The sequence below is a fragment of the Diabrotica undecimpunctata genome, chromosome 3, assembly GCF_040954645.1.
Source record: "Diabrotica undecimpunctata isolate CICGRU chromosome 3, icDiaUnde3, whole genome shotgun sequence".
Taxonomy (NCBI): domain Eukaryota; kingdom Metazoa; phylum Arthropoda; class Insecta; order Coleoptera; family Chrysomelidae; genus Diabrotica; species Diabrotica undecimpunctata.
Genome location: NC_092805.1, coordinates 125,155,630 through 125,179,443, shown reverse-complemented (window position 1 = coordinate 125,179,443; position 23,814 = coordinate 125,155,630). Strand labels below are relative to the sequence as shown.

General features: G+C 30.9%; 1 protein-coding gene across 1 annotated transcript in view; it reads left to right on the top strand.

The window, feature by feature from the left end:
• The window catches only part of LOC140437366 (glutamate receptor ionotropic, kainate 3-like), a 62,842-nt gene extending 51,727 nt beyond the window's left edge, over positions 1-11,115 (top strand). Inside the window, exons 9-13 of the mRNA XM_072526855.1 lie at positions 64-340; positions 1,099-1,306; positions 3,439-3,661; positions 5,899-6,014; positions 10,748-11,115. Of these exons, the coding sequence (XP_072382956.1) occupies positions 64-340; positions 1,099-1,306; positions 3,439-3,661; positions 5,899-6,014; positions 10,748-11,032 (1,109 nt within the window). The 3' untranslated portion in view covers positions 11,033-11,115. The remainder of the gene's footprint in view (positions 1-63; positions 341-1,098; positions 1,307-3,438; positions 3,662-5,898; positions 6,015-10,747) is intronic.
• The last annotated feature ends 12,699 nt before the right edge of the window (positions 11,116-23,814 follow it).

Here is a 23,814-nt window from a genome sequence, read left to right as displayed (position 1 = left end):
TAGTAATATATATTAAAAAACATAAATATTACGATTATTAAACGTTTATGTATTATTTTTTAGGCATAAGTATATTATTTCGAGAGGCGAATGCAGTTCCACCTAGTTTCTTCTACTTTGCTCAACCGTTTGCTATTAAATTTTGGCAAATCTTGGCAATATCATATATCATAATAGTATGTTCCCTATTTTTAATCGGAAGGTTGTCACCAAGTGAATGGCAAAGAGCTGAAACCTGCCGGGAAAGTAAAAAATATTTAGAGAACGATCTGACCTTCCTAAACTCTTTGTGGTTTGTGTCTTCAGGTGTGTTCAGACAAGCTACAAATGTCAAAGTTAAGTAAGTATATATCAAGTTATAACGTATACAATATTTGAAATAGTATTTAAAACCAATTTCTTTCCGAATATTTATTTTTTCTGATGTATTAAAAAATTTCGTTAAAACCCATATAAGAAGGTAATAAAACGATTAAATTAGCTAAAAATAACTAACCAACTGTTTTGGTTTGGTAGTTACAGACCGTGGCCATATGGTAACACTGAGTAAAAGGGAATTGGGAATAATAGCGTATGTTTAAATATTTAGTTTAATTTTCTTAAAAGCTTAAAAATATGAGATTACTATTTGCATTGTTTGAAAAATACAGAAACATTCTATAGAAAGTCCAACATTATATTTTATACACTCTGTATGCCCTAGAGAACTACAACCTTTGCCGGCACACCGTCTTCTTTTATTATTTATTTAATATTATTTAATACAGCCAACCAACTAAATTGTCCATACAATCATATCTAAGTTTATCAAATATTCTATTTAGTGTCACACTAAATTGACTGGCACCTGGTCGTCCCGGTGGCTTCGGTTTATTCGTCGAGTTATATTTGAGTCGGGTTCGGGACAATTTAAGAGCATGGCGTACCTTTTTGGCGTTACGAATTGTCCGTTACCATTTTTGTGGAGTTGTCAATTTGTCGCGTTACGATATATCTTGACACGGTTTAAAATCCACTAGTCTTACTTTAAAGATGTTATAGATATATACTGCTTTTGTTATTTTCCCATATTCGTATATTATTTCTTTTTAATTCCAGTTCGGTGTCAGCAAGGATTATCTCGGCAACTTGGTGGTTGTTTTGCTTCGTTTTAGTAGCTAACTACATATCATTTTCACTTTCGAGAAACGCAATTGTCGAACAAGAAGAATTGTTTAGTAATGTCGAAGAACTTCTGGAATATGCCGAAAAAAATGATATTGCGTTTGGTGCTTTAAAAGGAGGAACCACAGAGGGATTTTTTAAAGTAAGTAACGTTTTAAATATATTTTTTAAAATTTGAAATTACTGTACTGAGTGCTAATTATTTAGTTTGGGAAAAATATTATTTTTTTAAACCTACTTGTTATTTCCAATTTTCTGTATTCCTTAAAACACAAATGTAAAGAAAATTTGAAAATCTAATTTAAATTGGAAAATAACAGAGGAATTAATTTATTAAAAACGACACTAAAATTAACAACCAAAGTGATAACAAATAAACTGAATGAAATTATAACACTGGCAGAAAAACAACAAGGTTTTAGGTCGCGAAGATCATGCACCGACACTACATTATTTTTAATGAGACAAGTGCAAGATAATTCATTGGAATACAACAAACCGGCATATCTATGTTTCTTGTACTTTAAGAAGGCATTTGGCCGGGTCAAATAAAGGACGTTATCCACTTATTGTACGCAAGAGAGATACCTCTAGGAATAATCAAAACGATCTAAAATATCTAGGAAAACAACACAATAAAAGTAAAAGTGAAAGAAGAACTAACCGACCCTATTGAAGCTGGCAATGGGATAAGACAGGGAGATTCCCTAAGTCCTCTATTGTTTAACCTGTTTATAGCTGAAGTAATAAAAAAAAGTAAGAACTAAAAAAGGATACCAAATGGGAGAAAAACTTAAAATAATCTGCTATGCAGACGACGCAATACTACTCTCTCAAAGTGAAGACGATTTACAACGTATGTTGCACCAATTTAATATAAACGCCAAAAAATTCAACATGTTAATTTCTCCAACAGAGACAAAATGCATGGTTGCAACAGTAATTTACTAAGATGTAAATTGGAGATGAAATATCAGATAATAAACCAAGTGATGGAGTTTAAATATCTAGGCATCACATTATCTAGCTACGGAAAGCTCGAAACTGAAGTGAAAGATTAAGTAAATAGAGCAAACAGAGCCGCAGGCTGCCTAAATTAAACAATGTGGAGAAATAAAAATATCAGGACAGAATTTACAAAATAGTCCTCAAACCAATAATGACATACGCGGCAGAAACACGACCTGACACGGAGAGGACAAAAAAGATGGTAGAAACAGCAGAGGTGAAAATATTAAAAAAAAATTGATGGCAAAACACTATGGGACATCTACATTCGATGTTACTTGGCCCATTTCAAACGGTGCAATCTTTGCTTTTCTGAAAGCAGTGGTTTTTTCCGTGCCTTACATCCTCTAAGTCCAAAACTAAGCAGTCTTTTTCTCACAGTGGAAGTGCACTTACTTACACCTGTAGATTCAGATCACAGCTTCGCCAATTGGGGGAATTAAGGCTTGCTCTTCTTAACGCAGAGTCATCCCGAACAGAAGTTTCCTTTACAGTTTACTGCGAATGCTATTTCGCGACTAGATTTGTCGTTTTTATGGTGCAGCATAATTTCAAAACGCTTTTCGTCCGATAATTTAGTTTGTTTGGTCTAGCATGACATTGTGACCTTTTAATCAAAAATCAAAGAGCGAATAAATGTGTTAGGGTAACTACACTGTTTATATAGTCAAAATATGTGGCAAATTTGTCTTAAGATTCAATTTATTAGTACTTTAACGACTTAATAATCACCTCATAATTTTCTCGGATTATGGGAAATCCCGTCAATCAAATTATTTTATTCTTTTCTGTAGAATTTTAAGCTAGTAATTAAAAACAGATTAGTAAGTATACCGATCATGCTAATTACAAGCACAAACTTAAAATGAATTAGCGAAAATATACAAAAAACTTGTGTTAAACCTCAAAAACTATAAGGCGCTTAGGTGATGCAGGACTTTTTAACACCACTGTATATCCTTTATCTCAAAGGTTTTAGAATTTTCTCCCTGCTTCCTAACACTGGCTTTTAAGTTAGACATTGCCATTCTTATTAATCAAATAAATTTTTCTGGTATACCAAACTCATGCATTGATTCATATAGTACTTCTTCTCTTGACAAAAAAAAAAGTTTATAAAAGTTATTGCATGAAAGTGCACATATTTACCAAATTGAGAGATCTTGAAATACAAAAAAGGTTGGTGAAATAATCACAGAATATTTGTGTTATTTTATTAAGGTTAATATAACTTTTAAATAATGTTTTTTGATTTTCATTTTGTAGAGTTCTAAAAATGTCTACTATCAGCAAGTGGCCAAATACATGGATGATCACCCAGAAGATATGGTACCATCAACTGCAGATGGAATATCTAGAGTACTTGATGGTGATTATGCCTTTTTTATGGAATCGGCTACAATTGAGTATACCATAAGGAGACATTGCAATTTATCCAAATATGGTAGTGAACTTGACCAGAAAGGTTTTGGAATAGCTGTTAAAAAAGGTAAAAGCAATACAAAGCAGTTATTTCATTGTAATCAGTGTAAGTTCACAGAGTTAAACTAGTTGTGTTGGTTTTATTTTCAATATTTTTGCCATATATCTCATTTTTTTGTTTTTTAAAGAGTCCTCTCCTTATATTGAATTCTCCCTAGTCTATCAAGTTTAAACTCACCAATCATATCTACATATTTTATACCAAACTAAAAATTTAATGATATGGCAAAATAGAATGGTAGTAGTCAATTGTCAATATTTTTTAAATGAGAATAAAAAGTGTAATATTTTATTTAGGAATAAATAATAGATATATATATATATATATATATATATATATATATATATATATATATATATATATGTATATATATATATATATAGAGAGAGAGAGAGAGAGAGAGAGAAAACAAACATAAGCATGAATTTAATAAATGCGACGAAGGAACTGTACGCTAATGCTAACTCAAAGATAAAGGTTACCTTTACGTAGGAGATAATCTGTCAAATGGATTCCAAATGAATAAAGGCTTTAAGCACAGCTGCTGTCTCTCCCCGACATTATTTAAAATTTATCTAGAACAAGCTCTAAAACTGTAGAACCGCAAATGTAGAAATATAGGAATACCGATTAACAACAATAGCATATACACTTTGTCATTTGCAGATGATCAACTAGTGGATAGCACAAGATTATGAAGATATTGAGTATATGACTCGAAAATTAATCGAGGAGTATAAAAAATGGGGACTTGACATCGATATCCAAATAACCGAGTATATGTGTATCGGAGGGAAACAACAGGACCTCATATTGGAAGATGGAGAATTTGTCAAACATTGCAACACATATAAATAGTTAGGTATGATCATCACAAAAGAAGGCACAGTAGACAACACAATTGAAGAGAAAAACAACCAAGCAAGAAAAGCAATTTCCCTTCTCGATAGTATCCTTTGGGATCAATCAATCTCTAATAATAACAAGCACAATATATATATAACACAATCATTAATAAAGCAAAAAGCAAATAAAGAATATCCAGAAATGGATTTTTGGAGATGTTCAACTGGAAAATCTAGACTAGAAAAAGTAACGAACAACAGAATAGGAGAAATTGTGAAAGTAAAACATACAATAGTAGACGATATTGGTACCCAACAATTCAGATGGTACGGTCATGTACAGATAATTTCTGAAGAACGTCTCCCATAACAAGTCTTAATTTGGACCCCTCACGGTAAAAAAAAACAGAGGAAGACCTCGCCTTAGTTGGAGAGAAGGCATCAATAGAGAAATGAAAGAGAGAGATATAGAAGAAAACTTATGGATGAATCGAGAGGAGTGGCAACTGGGCATCGGAAGACGTAGGAGAAGACGTTTTAAACCGATCTATGTATTAAAAATATTTATATTTACAAGCTTAAAATAGGTTAAAACATTCTAAACAAACTATACTTCCATATCTATATTAAAATAGCGTAGTTGTGGTAAAAAACTTCCTAAGCTTGAGAAAAATTATAAAATATTGAAGCGAAGCAGTGTCAGAAACACAGTTTGCATTTATACATTTTGCTATGCCGTTCTACTCCAGCAAAACTAATAGAATGAAATAGTCCCTGACTAAAGTCCCAGAAATCAAAAATCGTGAAATTTACTAAAAACGGGGTTTTTTTTGGAGGATTGGATTCCCTAAGCTTAAATGTTAATCAACTGATAAAACAAATAATCAAGAGGACGGTGGTTACGTTAATGGTAAAATTAACAACTACTTATGCATCAGTGAAATGGCCAAAGGTGACCAAAGTAAAAACATTTTTTACAATATTCATTTGGGATAAAAAAATAATACAACAGTATGGAAATATTAAATTGTTTTTCCTTGGAAAATCAATCAGTTGGCTAAATAGATCTTGAACTTAGCCAAAAAAACTTTTTATTTGTAAATATAGATATGTTTTATTCAACATTTTCTATATAAATAAGAGCACCAAGAGCACACGACAAACATTGTTTGCGTGCGAATAAAAATACTACAATAAATGATAAAAGATTTAATATTGTATCAAAATATTATTAAAAACATATTTATCCTATACGAAAGAATAAACAAATATATACAGCATTTTCAAAGTTATAGCACTTAGAAAAAATTTTGCTTAAAGTGATCTAAACTAATAATAAAAATTTGCTTTTCTATTTTTTGACAAAACATTTGTTTGCAAATTATATATTCTTTTTAGGATCTCCACTTTTAGCTCCTCTAAATAAAGCAATCATAAAATTACAATCAAATGGAGAATTGCAACGAATTAAAAGAAAATGGTGGGAAGAAAAATATGCAGGAGAAGTATGTGATGTAAGTAAAGTAGTAAGAATTTTTAAAATATTTTGTTTTTGACCTTGGCGATCACCATTACGAAGGCTTCTCGATCTTCTGTCACATGGAATAGTTGTCCTGCAATTGATATCTAGATCCATTCACGAATGTTTTTGTGCCTAGAATATACACTTGCGCGCATAGAAATCGGCCCACTGTAAACTTTTGACTTTAACTATATTTTATTCAAGAAATATTCATCAGATCACAAAAACAAATATACTGTTTGAAAGACAATTTAATATGCTTTAATGTGAGTATAAATTTATCAAGAAGGCTTATCGTTTACATGCGTAGTAACCGGTAAACAAATGAAACGTGTTTATGTGGTGATCGTCACGAAAATAACAAATTTGTCTAATTGTAAAAGTATTGCCTTTGCAAGTGAAATTTGCATATTATTCGTTTTTCATAATCTCAGCAGTGTTCAAATGTGTTAGTTTAATGCATACTACACCACAAAAGCCGCCCAAATTATTGCTCTAATCGAAAATGGACTTAGTCAGCGAGCTGTTGCTAGACAATTGGATATGACACGCGCAGCGGTTCGAAGAGTGTGCCAACGTTATGAGGAGACTGGATCCTTTCATAGGCGACTGGAACAGGCATACGGCGATTTATAATCGCTCGTGATGACCACTTTATTGTGTCAACAACATTAAGAAATCGTCACCTTAATGCCGTTCAGGTGCAACGACAGCTCCGTGAGGTGCGAAGAGTGGCTGTTAGTCAGTGGGCAGTAAGACGAAGACTGCGGGAAAATAACCTGACCCCTAAAACACCTGCGATTGGTCCAAAACTTACTCCAGCTCATCGGCAAGCACGCCTGCGTTTTGCACAGGGTCATCGGAATTGGACGTTGGAACAATGGGGATCTGTTCTGTTCTCAGATGAGACCAAAATATGCCTCTATGGTAGCGACCGAAGAAGGAAAGTGTACTGGAGACCAGGAGAGAGATTTGCAGAATGCTGCTTTGAAGAGTGGAGTGCTTATGGGGGTGGTTCCTGCATAATCTAGGGTGCAATTTCTATAGGAGCACGAACCGATCTTGAGTTCATTCGTAGGGACGACCGTGTTCACGGAAGAAGAGGTTTAACGGCTGCCAGATATATCGAGGAGATTTTAGCAATTCATGTGGTACCTTACGTCGACTACATTGGAGACGAATTCATCTTTATGCATGACAATGCAAGGGCACACACCGCAAGAATCGTGCAAGATTACATTGCAGAAGTCGGTTTTCAGGTTATAGACTGGCCAGTAAATAGTCCTGACCTAAATCCGATTAAACATTTACGGGATGAGCTAAAACGAAGAATTCGAGCTAGACTTCATACCCCAGACTCGATCCCAGAGCTTATTCTTGCAGCAGCAGAAGAGTGGCTTAACATCCCACAAGCAACAAAAGCAAACTTGATTAGATCTATGCCTAATCGTATGAGAGATGTTATTAGGGCAAGAGGAGGTCATACCCATTATTAAAAAATTAAGTGTTAAGTTTTAAATTGTCAATAACCCTATTTATGTTAATAATAAAAAAGCTTAATTTGCTTAATGAAGTCATTTCACTATGTTAAACATAGGAAGCCGAAGTAAGTTTTCATAAATTTATACTCACATTAAAGCATATTAAATTGTCTTTCAAACAGTATATTTGTTTTTGTGATCTGATGAATATTTTTTGAAAAAAATATAGTTAAAGTCAAAAGTTTACAGTGGGCCGATTTCTATGCACGCAAGTTTATATAGCCGAAAGTGCCTTCCCCCTCGTATCTTTTGAACTTATAATAATGATTTGGAGTGAGTGATATATTGGGTGTTTCAATTTAACCGATTTTTTGTTAGTCTATAATTGTGTGACCTATTCCGTTTACTTTGTTTCCTTGTCCTCTTCCATCACTATCTGATCGTCTGCGAAGCTCAGTGTATATAGGGTTTTATTGTTGCTTATTGGAGTGTCCATTCCTTTACATTTTTTTAATACCTTTAATGCCTGTCCAAAGTATATTTTAAAGAGCTTTAAAAAGTCGATCTTCTGATTTTAAAACTAGCTTACTCTTGTGGTGCTATATCTTTGTACTAAATTTAGATTATTTTTTTAGTATTATTCCATATACTAGAATAATACTAAATATATGAATTATTTCTAAGATTCTGCCAGCGCATCAGATCTGTTAATACAGTTCTGAATTAATTGTGTCAATAGGTAGACTAGCGCCTTCCATATTTTATTAAGTCGAAAGGTATTCCACCAGGGCCAGGGGCCTTTTCGTTCTTTAAATTCTTGCAAATCTACTAATTTCGATTTCCGTATCCTCATTGGGGATGCCACTACATTTGTGCCTTTTGTATCGGCATTTATATCAGTATCAGGTTGCAGTAGATATTCGAATTATTTTTTTCATTTTTCTGTCACCAATGTATATAATAACCTTAATGTTGTTCTGAAGCTATTTTATTATGACATCTGAAAGCAATTACTATTTTAATGGAAATAAGCCACAATTAGTGTTTCAGATAAGTTTCTTGACGTTTCAATTTCCATTTCATAGATTCTTTTCAAAATTGAAAATTGAAATTGAACCATCAATACACTTATTTTAAACTTTAATTGTGGCTGATTCCCATTAAAATAGTAATTATATTAATCGTATTGCAATTATTTTGCCAACTTTAGTCCTTGTTCTGTTATTTTTTCCTGACTTTTGCTTGTACTTTTTTATATTCCTACAATATCGTTTTCTTTGTTTTTTTGTCTGGCTAGTATAGGCTAATTTTGTTTCAAATAGTCTAATAATTGTATCATTTAATTGTGGGTAGAATTCATCTATTATAGCAATGGTGGCGTCATCTTTAAATTCGTAAACTCCTAGATTTATTATTTTTTGATTGTGAATAGATATGTTAACTTTTATAAATCTGAAAATGAATGCCTTCCATGATATGCTGTGCTTTCTCAAACCCTTATTAATCATTATTGATAGCCCTTGTTGGACTCTCTTATCTTTTGTCATGCTACTATAGAAATGGTTAGAATCACTAAACTACTTTTAATTTTCTCAATTTCGGATACTACTTAATTTATTTTGTAGTTTTGTATTTTGGATATTCCATGTACCAAAATCATTTACCTTTTTCTTAGCTTGTGTCGTCTTCGTTTTTTCCGTTTGTTCCGAGGATTGTAGGGTTTTTAACATTTACTTTTTATTTTTCTGAGTACAGAGTAGTTATCCTAATACTCCAACCTCCAACTAGAAGGACCAGAAAGATTTCTGTAGGGGCGTTCTCTCCTTAGTCGGGACGAACCAGTTTGGACGCAGAGGATACTCGCTTTCGCCCATTCCATTCTGGACTAGGATATGCTGGGAGAGCTGAGAGTTGGTCAGTTTAGGGACCTTTTCTAAGTATTTTGACATTAGTCCACCCTTTTAAAAAAAAATCAATGGAGAAGTTTTGAATAACTTACGTTTTGCAGACGATACAGTAATAATAAAGGATAACAACAATGATTTACAGAACGTAATGCAACGCCTTCATGAACGCTGTCGTGAGTACGGACTGAAGATAAATTTAAAGAAACCTAAATGCATGATCTTGACTAAATCTGCACATGCAAATATCCAATTGAGTATTGAAGATACTGCAGTTGAGAGTATTAATAACTATAAATACTTAGGAACATGGATAACATCAGATGTAGACCAAACCAAAGAAATTAAGACACGCATTGAAATAGCACGTTCATCATTCATTAAACTTAAAAAGTTTCTTTGTTGTCGGGATATAAGGTTAGAACTACGCCTGGGAATGCTTCGATATTACGTGTTCTCTACTCTTCTTTATGGCTTGGAGGCGAAGACACTAAAACAAGTCCATCTGAATAAGCTGGCCGCCTTTGAATTTTGGTGTTACAGAAGAATCCTGCGAATATCATGGATTCAAAGAATGTCAAACGTGGAAGTAACTAGAAGGATAGGAAATAAGGCAGAAATAATATTAACTATCAAAAGACGAAAAATTGAGTACTTAGGACATGTGATGAGAGGGCAAAAATACGCATTATTACAACTTATTATGCAAGCAAAATCCGAGAAAAGCGAAATGTGGGAAGACGAAGAATATCCTGAGCACCCTTTTACGACCTTACAGGCCATTTTCTTCTCAACCCTTTATTTTCAAACCAGGCTGGGAACCAGCCGTGGCGGAGTTATATTATTGTAAACATGCTAAATGTATTGCTTATTTTTAACAATAGCCAATAACATTCAAAATATGAAATATTTTTGTACGTGGTGTTCAAAATGATCTTTTTTGGCTTCAGTAAAACATCGAACCGTTTCAGCAGTTCACGAGTACATGCCGCATGTCGGTATCATGTTTAGCGTAATTTGAGTACCACGTTTTTCTCATTTTAGTGTTTAAATAGTCTACATCTGTCGGTTCTTCATTATAAATATCTCCTTTTAAAACTCCATTTTAAAAAATATAATGGTTACAAACAGATGATTCTGAAGGCCATCGGCGAGTCCGATAGTACCCATCCATCTTTTTGAAAATGCAGTATTAGCGTTACAATGTCGCTGTTATGTGGGAGTAGGCCAGAATCAAGCTGGCCCAGACCCAAATGTGTAATTCGAGATCTTAATAATTACAACCTTATCTTGCGATACAAGTTTTAATTGTATTTAAAAATATAATAAATGTCTTTTAGGTTGACGGTTCCTCCGAGATTGCTCCAAAATCAGTAGATCACATAAACGGATTGATAGCTATAACATTTGCGGGAATTGCAATAGCTCTAGTCACATCGCTGTTAGAGTTTGTTGTGCATGTCTACAAAATAAGCAAGAAAGTTAAACAACCTTATAGTAAGGCGTTTAGTGAAGAAATTAAAAAATGTTTCGGAAGAAACAGGACAGTACAACATATTGAAGATGTTGCTCTAACAAAAACTGAAAACGGCAGTAGTTCGAATACAGAGAAGGAAGCACCTTAAACGTTATTTTTGTTGTTATTAATTTTAACACTAAGATAATAATTATAAATAATGTTAGATTTAATAATAAAATGCGTTGTTTACATTGGTTTATTATTTATTATCACTATCATATCCTTCTTTTAATAACAATCGTTTTCAACATATAATTTGGAACAATTTTTTAACACCTTTGATCAAATCACTTCATAACGAAAATGGATATATCCATAGATTGTACTCCTTACCTTTATATATATATATATATATATATATATATATATATATATATATATATATATATATATATATATATATATATATAAGTGTAATATCATACCCTTATTCATGTGAAGAGATAGCAGTTTGAATTCGTCTAAAAAGAGTTTATTATGAAAAGAACAATGCTATTTCTTACGCCATTAAGTAATTTGACAATTGTACCATACAATTTACAATATGTCAATGTCAATAAAACTTAAACAGTCATACAACCAAAAACTTTAAATAACTAAAAATAACTAAGCCCTGCTGTTTCACTTAAAATAAACATAGGTTTACTTTTACATCCCCCTACCAAAAAGGTATGATAAACCATCTAAGTATATGGTTTATCACAAGGCATCAATTTTGAAATATGGAAATAATTCATATCATTCTTTTTGTATCCAATATCTACTTCATATAATGTATTTGAAATTTGTTTTTTTATTTGAAATGGACCTACTCTTACTTCGTCAAGTTTTTTTCTATTTAGTTTTGATTTATTTTCTACATATGCCCAATCTCCCTCTTTGAATTCATAGGATTTTCTATTTTTGTCATACAGTTTTTTATTATATTCATGATGTCGTACCGAATTTTTATAGGCTATTTCTTTATCTTTTGATACATTTGTTGTCTCACACAGTTCCTCGGGAACAATCGGATCTGCTTTTCCAAAAAGCAAATATTCTGGGCTATATCCGGTTACAGAATGATCTGTTTTATTGTATTCCTCTATACATTCTTCAGCTATTTTTGTCCATGCTCGAATTCTAGTTTCATTTTGTTTGCATCTTATTCTGTTAACTAATGTCTGATTAAGTCTTTCATTTAATCCATTCGAGAATGGACAGTCTACTGCTGTAAAAATTAATTGAATATTTAAATGTTTCATATGATTTCTAAATATTTTGGAATTAATTCCTGGATACTGATCTGTTAATAATGTTTTTATGGGGTGTTTATCTTGAATTTTGGCGATTAATTTTATGAAATCATCTGTGGTCTGATTTTTAGAAGTAACTGCAAACGCATATCTGGTGAAGTGATCTACAAGTAAGTGAAGGTATTTTTTTGTCGAACGATTGCCACCAAATCCTCCTATTGTATCTAAGGACATTATCTGAAAAGGTTCTTTTGCTGGACCCAATTGTGACAGAAGACCATATTTTGGACCGATTCTTGTTTTATTTTTACAGCAGATCTCGCATTTTTGACAGATATCCTTTGCTAGTGAATCTATATTCTTAATGTAGTAAAAATTTCTAATTTTTTTTGTTACTTTACCAGCACAAATATGACCATAAAACTTGTGAACTTTTGTTATTAACTCTTTTCCAAAATCTTTGGATAAAATTATTCTTTTTTCATTCTTCCTTAATTTATAAAATATATCTTGGTTCAAAATTGTTCTTCTCATTGTATCTATAACTTGTCGATTATTATTTTGGTCTTGTTTTATCTCAGTTAATGTGACTAGGTTTACTGTTCTTATGAATGTTTCTGCATTTTTCATATTTTCCAACACTGGGTTTCTAGAAAGGCAGTCTGCTTCTACATTTTCTTTTCCAGGTTCATATTTAATGTCGAAGTCAAATTGTGAAAGAAAATGTGTCATATCTCCTAATTCTTCATCTGGTCTTGTACGAAGTTCTCTTCCCTCAAGGGGTTTATGATCAGTAATAACGAGAAATTTTCTTCCCATTAGCCAGTATTGCCAAAATTTTATTGCTTCTTTAATTGCCAGGCATTCTAAAAAAATAGCCTTTTTATTTTTTTTTGATATTTGTTCAATTTTTTTGAAAAGTATGCTACGGGTTTCATTTCTCCATCTCTTTGTTTTTGTTTCAGAACCGCACCAATTCCTAGAACACTAGCATCTGTATATATAGTTGTAGGAGCATTTGGGTTAAAAATGGCTAGTATAGGTTCAGAACAGAGGATATTCTTTGCCCTATCAAAAGCTGTTTGGCAGCTTAAAGACCAGTGGAATTTGATATCTTTTCTAAGTAAATTATGTAGTGGCTCTAATAACCTAGCTGAATCTTTTATATATTTGTGGTAAAAATTTACTTTTCCCAAAAACTGTCGTACTTTTTTTCTCGTGTCTGGTGCTGGAAAATCTCTGATCGATATTAAATTATCATGTAACGGACGAACTGAATTGTGTCCCACAATGTGTCCCAAATATTTAACCTCTTCTCTTGCAAAATTACATTTTAGAAGTTTGAGCCTAAATCCCTCTTCAATAATTGCTTTCATAAGTCTTTCTATATGGTCTAAGTGTTCTTCAAATGATAATGAGAATATTAAAATGTCATCTATGTAGTTTATACAAAATGAATTTAAATTATGCTTCCTGATAATATTACTTAAAATTCTTTGAAATATTGCGGGAGATGTTTTAAGCCCAAAAGGTAAGCATTTCCATTGCCAATGACCACTTTGAGTAACGAAGGCTGTCTTGTATTTATCTTTTATCCGAACTGGAATACACCAAAAAGCAGAATTTATATCTAAAGTAGTAAAGAACCTAGCATTCCTTGTTTTGGTCAAAATCTCGTCAATTAAAGGAAAAGGTTGGGGTTCAGGAATAATTAATTTGTTTAACTCACGAAAGTCAATGCACAATCTTGTTTTAGATCCTTCATCTTTTTTAAAAGCCAATGTAACAGGTGCTGCAAAAGGTGAAGATGATTCTTCTATTAAATTTGCTTTTAATAATTGTCCTATTTGAAATTCTATCTCTTTTTGGTCTTCTATCGAGCATCTATAGGGTCTTTTTGCAACAAATTTATGTTCTAAAAGTTTAATTTGAGCTTCATTATTTTGAACCTGCCCAATGTCAAATTTATGTTTTACAAAAATATTGTCATATTTATTTAGTAATATTTCTATTTTATTTTTCTGATATGGCAATAAATGTTGTAATTTTGCTTCAAAAAGTTCTGTGGGAATTCCCTGATTAAAGTTTATGGAGTATTCTGTAATATTAATATTATAATTAAATTTTTCGATTTTTTCTTCAATTTTTCCGTATAATCTTTGATAAATCTCTAAATCAAAATCTTGTTTCATTTGAAAATTTAAAATAGAATCTAATCCGAGTAGAATATCGTACTCAAAATATTCATCATTAATTACAAAAAGATTAATATTTTTCTCAATTTTATTAATTTTCAGTTTTGCAATTAGTTTTCCTGTAAAATTTGTTCTGCCATTTATCGTTTTAAACATATTCCTATCTTCTTGAATATCTAATCCTAACTTTCTTGCCACCTTCGAATTCAGAAGAGTAACATTTGAGCCTGGGTCATAAACTCCACATAATTCTTTATTATTTAGGAATACTTTTAATTTGATCAATGGCAGCAAATCTAGTTTTTTTGTTCAGTTACTGTTTCATTTAATGTCTCCTGTATAGCAATATTATTAATATATTTAATATCATTTGATTTGTTTTCTTTTGTTACCTTTTTATCTTTTTGCTTTAAACGGCATATTGCCTCTGGATGAAACCTCCCAGGGAATCCTTTTCTATCACAATATTGACAAGTAGTTTTCTGTTCTTCTGGTATTATAATAGATTTTTGATAAAAATTTGGTTTTGTCTCCAATTTATTCTTCTTTTTTATAACTAAACTTTCCAATTTTCGTAATTCACCTACCAATTTTTCCATTGTTGTAACGTCAGCTCTATTAATATTATCTTGTATATAAATTGGCAAATTTGTTACAATTAAATCAATTAGTATATCAATAGGAAAATCATTCTTTATATTTAGCAATAAATTTTCTTTACGAAACGCATAATCAACAATACTACCACCTATATACCTAAAAGAATAAGCTTGCCTATGATTATGCCAACCTGTTTCACAAAAACTATCTAAAAAATTAATTTTCCATACCTCAAAACTGTTATCTAAGCCTAATGTTATTATTTTTGATTCAAACCATTCTTTTGCTATTCCATCAAGAAACAAACGTAGAATCAAAATCTTGTCTTCATCAGCAACCACCTCACATCGCAAACATTCTGATTCGAAGGTCTTGAGCCATGAATTCATTGGAACATTATTTCCATCAAAATTTCGAAGTACAAAATCATCTTTTATTTTTTTTAAATTTTTCTTTTCAACTTTAGGTAAATTTGTGTCATTAAATTTCTGGAGCAACTCAGCAAATGATGGAAATTGTTCAGCTGTTTCTATCTTCTCATACACTGGTAATAAGGTCTGTTGTAAGTACTCACTTTGATAAACCACATCACCATCTGAATCAAAATAAATCTCCTTCAAATTGTCTTCTAATGCTATAGTACATGTTCTAAAGGATCCTCTTGTTTTCATAGATGCTAATATATTCTTCACTTTTTTCAGATGAAATAGTTCAGAATGATCAATTTGAAGTTGTTTTTCAAAGGGGATTTCATAATAAAAACGGGACCCTGTTGGCTGCAGCCACTTAAATTTATATACGTTTTTCTTACTATCACTACTGTTTGCTTCTATAGCCATGCAAATTCTCATTGATGTAAAATTCATTCTTAAATATCGTTTTATCCAAATAACGGCTTGGAAATTTATAGTTATCACTATATTTTTTTTATCAGCTTAAGTTCTTGATTTATAAGTGTAATATCATACCCTTATTCATGTGAAGAGATAGCAGTTTGAATTCGTCTAAAAAGAGTTTATTATCGTTAAAATTCTACAATATAAATTATTAACAATAATAACATAACTAAAATAACTTAACAATATACAAACCTAAAAAGAGAATCAAGAACAATGCTATTTCTTACGCCATTAAGTAATTTGACAATTGTACCATACAATTTACAATATGTCAATGTCAATAAAACTTAAACAGTCATACAACCAAAAACTTTAAATAACTAAAAATAACTAAGCCCTGCTGTTTCACTTAAAATAAACATAGGTTTACTTTTACATATATATGTATATAGTGATATAGTGAAAATTAAAATTCAGAAAATTCAATCTGTTAAGTAACCTTGCATCCAGTTTTTCAGAGGTAATAACTGCATATTTTTTGTGTTAACCCTTCTTGTAAGTACTGACGTAGCTGAGAGAAGTTTTCCAAAATTAAAATTAATTAAAAACTACCTCAGGACTTGTATTGGACAGAAACGACTATCAGACTTGTCGTTGCTGTCTATAAAAACGGAAAATCTCGAGAAATTTAAATCTTCTTCAGCTATGGATGGTTTAATAAATAAGTTTGTAGAAGAAAAGGTGAGAAAAGTTTATTTTTAACTTGGTTGGGTAACATAATATAGCAGGAGCATTTATGACCGGTACCGAATCAGACGACAATGTATCGGATTGTGATGTTGGAAGCTGTGTTGCCAATGTAACTAATGCAACATATTAATTATTTTTTGATACCATAACAAGTTGAAATTAATGATTCATTATAACTACTGATGAACTTTATTTACCGGCACTACAATAATAAAACAACAATAATTTTGTCATTAATATTGAATGGCATGAATACAAAAATAATTTTCAACCAGTTGGTCCTTATGCACGTCAGATGGAATAAGTAATCCAAACATAAACCTCTATCATTATTATAAAGGAATGTATATGTTTTCTTAAAAGTGTTTAGGCGAAGTATACTAAATGTACAGAATGACGGTATTAGATTTTTGTTTTGATAAAGTGCAGCAACAACCGTTGATACGTATTTCGACCTCCTTAAGTCTCTTCAGAACGGTATAGCCACTGCTCTAAATGTGTTTACTTTTACTTTACTTTAAATACAAATCTCAGACGATTTGCATGCAGAAAAAAAAACAATTACATATACTAGAGAACTAGCCATTGTTATTAGTTCTTTACTAATAATGAATTATAATAAACTACCAACTATGTATTGGTGTTGATCTACAAAAAAATTTCTTAGAAATAAGACACTCAACGGTACCATTTCTATATTTTCAAAATGTGTTTTCTGTTCTGCTATTTAGATCGTCAGTGCCAATCCATAGATAAAACAATGGCATATTTTAAAAGAAGGTCAGCGCTAAAACAATACTTAAACTTGAAACGCATAATAATAAGGAATAAAGCTGTGAATAAGATCTGATCAAAAACATGCTATGTTTAGGATATAAACATTTATGTTAAGAAAATATTTAGGAACCTTAGGCGAAAGAGTTGTAAAGAAACTGCCAGAGTATCAAAAACCCGAATGTTTCCGTCTGTTTTGACAGATTTTCCACAACCGCAAATTTAATGAATGATAAAGGTAAAAGAAATAATAAGTTAGACTTACTTACAATCAATTTAATTTAACTAATCGGACGACCGGTTTCGCTTTCTATAATATGCAAAGCATCTTCAGGTCACGATACAAAGTTAAAATGCTGAAAATAATAATCCCATATTAGGGTGTTGTCTAATAAAGATAAAACATAGGTAGGTGATATAAATTATATAAATTACAGTAATTATGCCAATATAACATGTCTGTGGTTTTATAAATGAATAAAATGTTTAAGCAGACAAGGTAAGACCCACAAATTGGTAACATAGTCTAATAAACTGTGATGAATTAATAAATAAACAAATAAATAAACATTACTTACATGCCGGTACTCTATTCTATCTAAAACACATCAGTTACAGGGATATGTCAGATGAAAATATGCGGATGTTTAAAGCAGGGATTTCTTCTACAGTTTTTGATGAAGTTTATTCACAATTGAATGCTGAATATGCCACAAATTCATTTGTTAGCATTTTAGATTACAATCTAAATTTATATTGTCCAATAAAAACACGGTATAAAGCACACAAAACAAATAAGGCTACATGGGTAACAAATGAGGTAAGACACGCTAGTGAAAAACTAAAAAATCTACACTGGATAGCAAAAAATATAGGGAGTCTCGAGTCTCAAGATACCTATAAACAGGCAAACAAAGAATATAATTCTCTATTAATAAATACTAAAAAAAACTTTCATAGTGACTTAATTAATCAATCTTACAATATACCAAAACCAATTTGGAATTTAGTAAACAGTAAAACTGGTAGGCAAAAGAACAGGTCTGATATTATTCTACATTATGATAATAAAATTATTACCAAGTCTTGTGATATTGCTAATTCGTTTGCCTCATATTTTGCTACAATTACAGAATACAATCTTCAAACTCATTTTGGCACATCGTTACCTTCTTCTTGTACTACCTCAAAAATGTGTAACAAAACATTTTTCTTTTTACCCGTAACTCCAATTGAAATAAAAAATACAATCGATCAACTAAAAAATAAGCCTAGTACTGGTATTGATAACATATCTGTAAAAATAATAAAACTGATAAGTGATCATATATCGATTCCTTTAACCCATTTAGTTAATCTCTCAATAACAACCAGCCAATTTCCATCCATATTTAAAATGGCAAAAGTTATTCCAATCTTCAAAAAGAATGACCCTCATGATATTTCAAATTATAGACCAGTATCTGTCCTTAGCATAATTTCAAAAGTAATAGAGATGGTTGTATACAACAGAATGTTAAATTTTATAGAAGAATACAATTTATTAACTCCAACCCAACACGGCTTTAGATCAAAAAAGTCAACACTCACGGCTGCATGCAGCTTGTTTGAGCGTATTTATGATGAATTAGATAGTAGAAACCACGTGGCAGGACTATTTTTTGATCTATCACGTGCTTTTGACTGCTTAGACATAACATTTATTCGCAATAAATTATATAACGTTGGTTTTAGACGGATATTCCTAGAATGGATAATAAATTTCTTAAGTGACAGGAAGAGTGTTGTTAAGATGAAAGAATCAAGCTCAGAACCATACACGACAAATAAAGGAGTACCACAGGGATCCGTGCTCTGACCATTATTATTCCTAATTTTTATTAATGACCTACCAGATCACATAAGGGCACTTATAAATATCAATGTTTGCTGATGATACCTCGTTAATAGTCTCTGCACGTACACTAGAGGAATTAAAAATGACAATGAAGACTGTTGTTGACTGCTTTATACGCTGGTGTAATACCAACAGACTAATATTAAACATTGACAAGACGCAAATTATTTATTTTCATTCATACACCTCATCTAAATATGACTTCACCTTAACCATCCACGATAGAAACAATATGTTATCTTCCACTCACTCTACAAAGTTTTTGGGTGTATTCATTGATTGTAATCTCAAATGGTCAGAGCAAGTGAATTCAGTGAACATGAAATTGAATAAAGCTTTTTATGCTATATCTAGAATTAAAAACACACTACCCATCTCGGCATTAATGAACGTTTATTATAGCCTTGCTTACAGCCACATGTGCTACAATGTAATTTTGTGGGGGAACTCAGTAGATAGTAACAAAGTGTTCATTAACCAAAAAAAAATTATCCGTAAAATTTTTAATTTGGATTATCAACAGTCTTGTAAACCAGTTTTTATTAAACATCAAATTTTAACTTTCTACTGCCTATATATCTATAAATGTTTACTTTATGTCAAAGAGGAAATCAATTCATTTCCAGTAAATTCAGACAATCACTACTACAATACAAGAAGTGCTGAATCTTTACGAGTTCCTAAACACAGAACATCCAAATTTCAAAATTGCTTCAGATATATGGGACTGACCTTATACAATCATTTGCCAAAAACTGTGAAAGAAATACCACTTATCTCTAAATTTAAAAAAAATGTTAAAGATTTACTCTTAAGAAAAGCATATTATTCTATAAATGAATATCTTGAGGACAAACTGCAATAGCTTCATATTTTACTTGTAAAAATGTTATTTTATATATTTTATGTTTTGTCAATTTTTTTTTACACTGTGAATATTGTATTATACACATTAATGTTTTTTATACCAAATTCTGTAGTGACGTATCCTATACATTTATTTTGAATGTCTTAAAGGATCAATAAAGATGACTATGACTATGACTATGACTATGACTATTAATTGATGGTTGAAAAAACATGGTTCAAACTATCTTGTATTGTTGATTGGAGAATTCAGGTCAACTATTGTAATTGTTTAACAGTAAACGGGGAAGTTCTTGAGGAGACAGATTTTATCCAATGAAGTAGAGATAGGTGAAATGTATTGTTTGTTTGATGAAAGTAATGTTCTATACCATTAAGTTCTTTAAAGTTTAGAGAAGTTTATTTAACTTTAAAGAACTTAATGGTATAGAACATTACTTTCATCAAACAAACAATACATTTCACCTATCTCTACTTCATTGGATAAAATCTGTCTCCTCAAGAACTTCCCCGTTTACTGTTAAACAATTACAATAGTTGACCTGAATTCTCCAATCAACAATACAAGATAGTTTGAACCATGTTTTTTCAACCATCAATTAATAGAGTACCGGCATGTAAGTAATGTTTATTTATTTGTTTATTTATTAATTCATCACAGTTTAATAGACTATGTTACCAATTTGTGGGTCTTACCTTGTCTGCTTAAACATTTTATTCATTTATAAAACCACAGACATGTAATATTGGCATAATTACTGTAATTTATATAATTTATATCACCTACCTATGTTTTATCTTTATTAGACAACACCCTAATATGGGATTATTATTTTCAGCATTTTAACTTTGTATCGTGACCTGAAGATGCTTTGCATATTATAGAAAGCGAAACCGGTCGTCCGATTAGTTAAATTGATTGTGAGTAAGTCTAACTTATTATTTCTTTTACCTTTTGAAATGGACTCACACAAGTAACACATTCATGATTTAATGAATGATCTACAGTATTTTGCAGTTTGTACAAGCATTTCTAGAAAAAAACATATCTCTTTGAAAAAAAAAAAAAATGTAGAAAATACGACGCCTTCTGTCAGCTCTTACAACAGCAATAATTGGATATCTAATATTTCCTACATAAACATTTTGGTCCTTCGGGCCATATGTATTATTTCTTATACGGATTATTATTAGGTTTTGGACAGAATAGATCTCAGTGTATTGGTTTCTTTGAATTTTGTGATATGTATTTATTTCCTATCCTCTTTATTTTTTGTAATAAGTACTTTACGAATGGTATTGTTTTCATATTTAAATCACTTCTTGTGATTATATTTATAGATTTCTTATGGTATAATGTTTGTGAGTAAAACATGATCAGGAACCCACAGTATGATGGAGATTTAATAAGCAAGAACTAGTAAAACCTGAAGTAAAGTGGGAAATACAGTGCTAAGTAATCTAAAATCCAAAAAGAAAATGAAATTCCTGTAGTTGGCTGTATACCATGAATAACAAAAGTTTTATTTCAAAATTTTTATAAAAGGTATTTTAAGATAATTGTAAATAAACTTGGAAAATTAACTGTTATTTAATGTGAAAATGTAATAATTACAAAAACGAACACCTTCTCAAAAAAATACAGAGTTACAAACAAAAACCGACTAACGGTAAAATCTTAGACAAGGAAAGAGAGGGGACGCATTGACTGAAGCCTAAATTGGCACCAAACGGCATCAAAAAAGTTACCAGGTCATATTTTATTTCTTCAGTAGATTAAGAGTAATGAATATATATATATATATATATATATATATATATATATATATATATATATATATATATATGTTCGGATAAATTTCCGCGGTCAGGTGAATGAAAATTACTTAGTTCTCGGGAAGAACCGCGTTGAGAATTTATTACTCAACATTTCGGCACCCATTTTGGAGCCATTATCAAGAGTGATACGGTTCGGTTCGAGTTCGGGGTCTCAATCTGCCTACTCCCCTCACTCGAGACGTACCAGTATCGTGTTCTATATTGCAAGAACTGACACTGTCACTCGACACTGAGGAGTAGGCAGATTGAGACCTCAGTGCCGAGTGACAGTTCTTGCAATATAGAACACGATACTGGTACGTCTCGAGTGAGGGGAGTAGGCAGATTGAGACCCCGAACTCGAACCGAACCGTATCACTCTTGATAATGGCTCCAAAATGGGTGCCGAAATGTCGAGTAATAAATTCTCAACGCGGTTCTTCCCGAGAACTAAGTAATTTTCATATATATATATATATATATATATATATATATTGTTATGATGTATTGTTTTTAATAATATAGGGTTTTTATCGCGGTTCTCAAAGAATTAGTTTGTAAGTACTTTTTGAATTATCTTTATTATATCTATTATGAAACAAACATATATATTTAACCTAGCCAATGTAAATTTAAAATAAACTATCTTTAAATTGAAATTCTTATGAAACTAATTAAATTCTATAGACAATGTAAAATTTAAACAAACTATCTACACAATTGAAATTGTTATGACACTAACTAAATTATATTAACAAAATTTTGTACCTTTCTGTCACTGAAAGCCTAAATGAACTGTTTTCCACTATATAGATTATAATCACCACTCAAATGTCTTCTTCTCAGCTTCGGTTATCCTTGTTTTTATGAAATTACTTTTTCCAATTATCAGCTTCCACCAATTTAAGATATTTGTCTTCACAGCATTTATAAACCACCAAGCAAACCAGCAAACAGCATTTATATTTATTCTTCTTTTCTATATACCAATATCCAATCACCAAATATATTATTTAATTTTAATATTCAATTAATACTTCTTCCATTATCATCATTTATACATAACATAATTTTTAATCTTCAATATTGTTTTCTTTATACTGTATCTTAATATTGATTTAACTCACTATATTGAACAATTGTAACTGATTGACTGCCTCTAACTAATTTTCATACTAAAACTGGCCATCATTCATAACTGATTGACTAACTGAATGGACTTTAGTATTAAAACTTTCTGACTGACTGAATTAATGGACCTTCTTACTAAAAACTGCCATCTTGAATCCAAATCACGGGTATTTATATCTTTTCAATGTTCCAGAACCATCTGGTAAGAAATCATGTTCGATTTAGTTCTATTTCTTCTATATGGATGTTCTCGAAAAAAGTATATGTTCGATCCACAGACATAATCATTATTCCAGAATGTTCCAACATAAACAAAGGTCAAATTCTGCATTCTGGAGAATTCGTTAATTTTCTATTGATAATTTTGTTGACATTTAGGCTTTTCAGATCAGAATAAACACTTAAATCAGTAAATATATATAAATTAAACATTTTAAACTAACATTATTATTATAACCCCACTTTATATTCGTAATTATTCTTAAACGTCACTTCAGAGTATGTATATCTGGTTGCCTAGTCACATGGCTCACTTAAATATATCTACAACATCATAATTACTAAAAAAATACTTTTTATATGCTAATTTCTTAAAAATGCCCTCACATAAATATATTTTTATAAAATTCTATAGTATATAACTTATTAAAATAACCAAATACTTTTTATATCTAATATATCTAGTAGTGTAACTTATAAATTATTTTCTATAAACACCAATCATATCAATATATATATATATATATATATATATATATATATATATATATATATAATATATA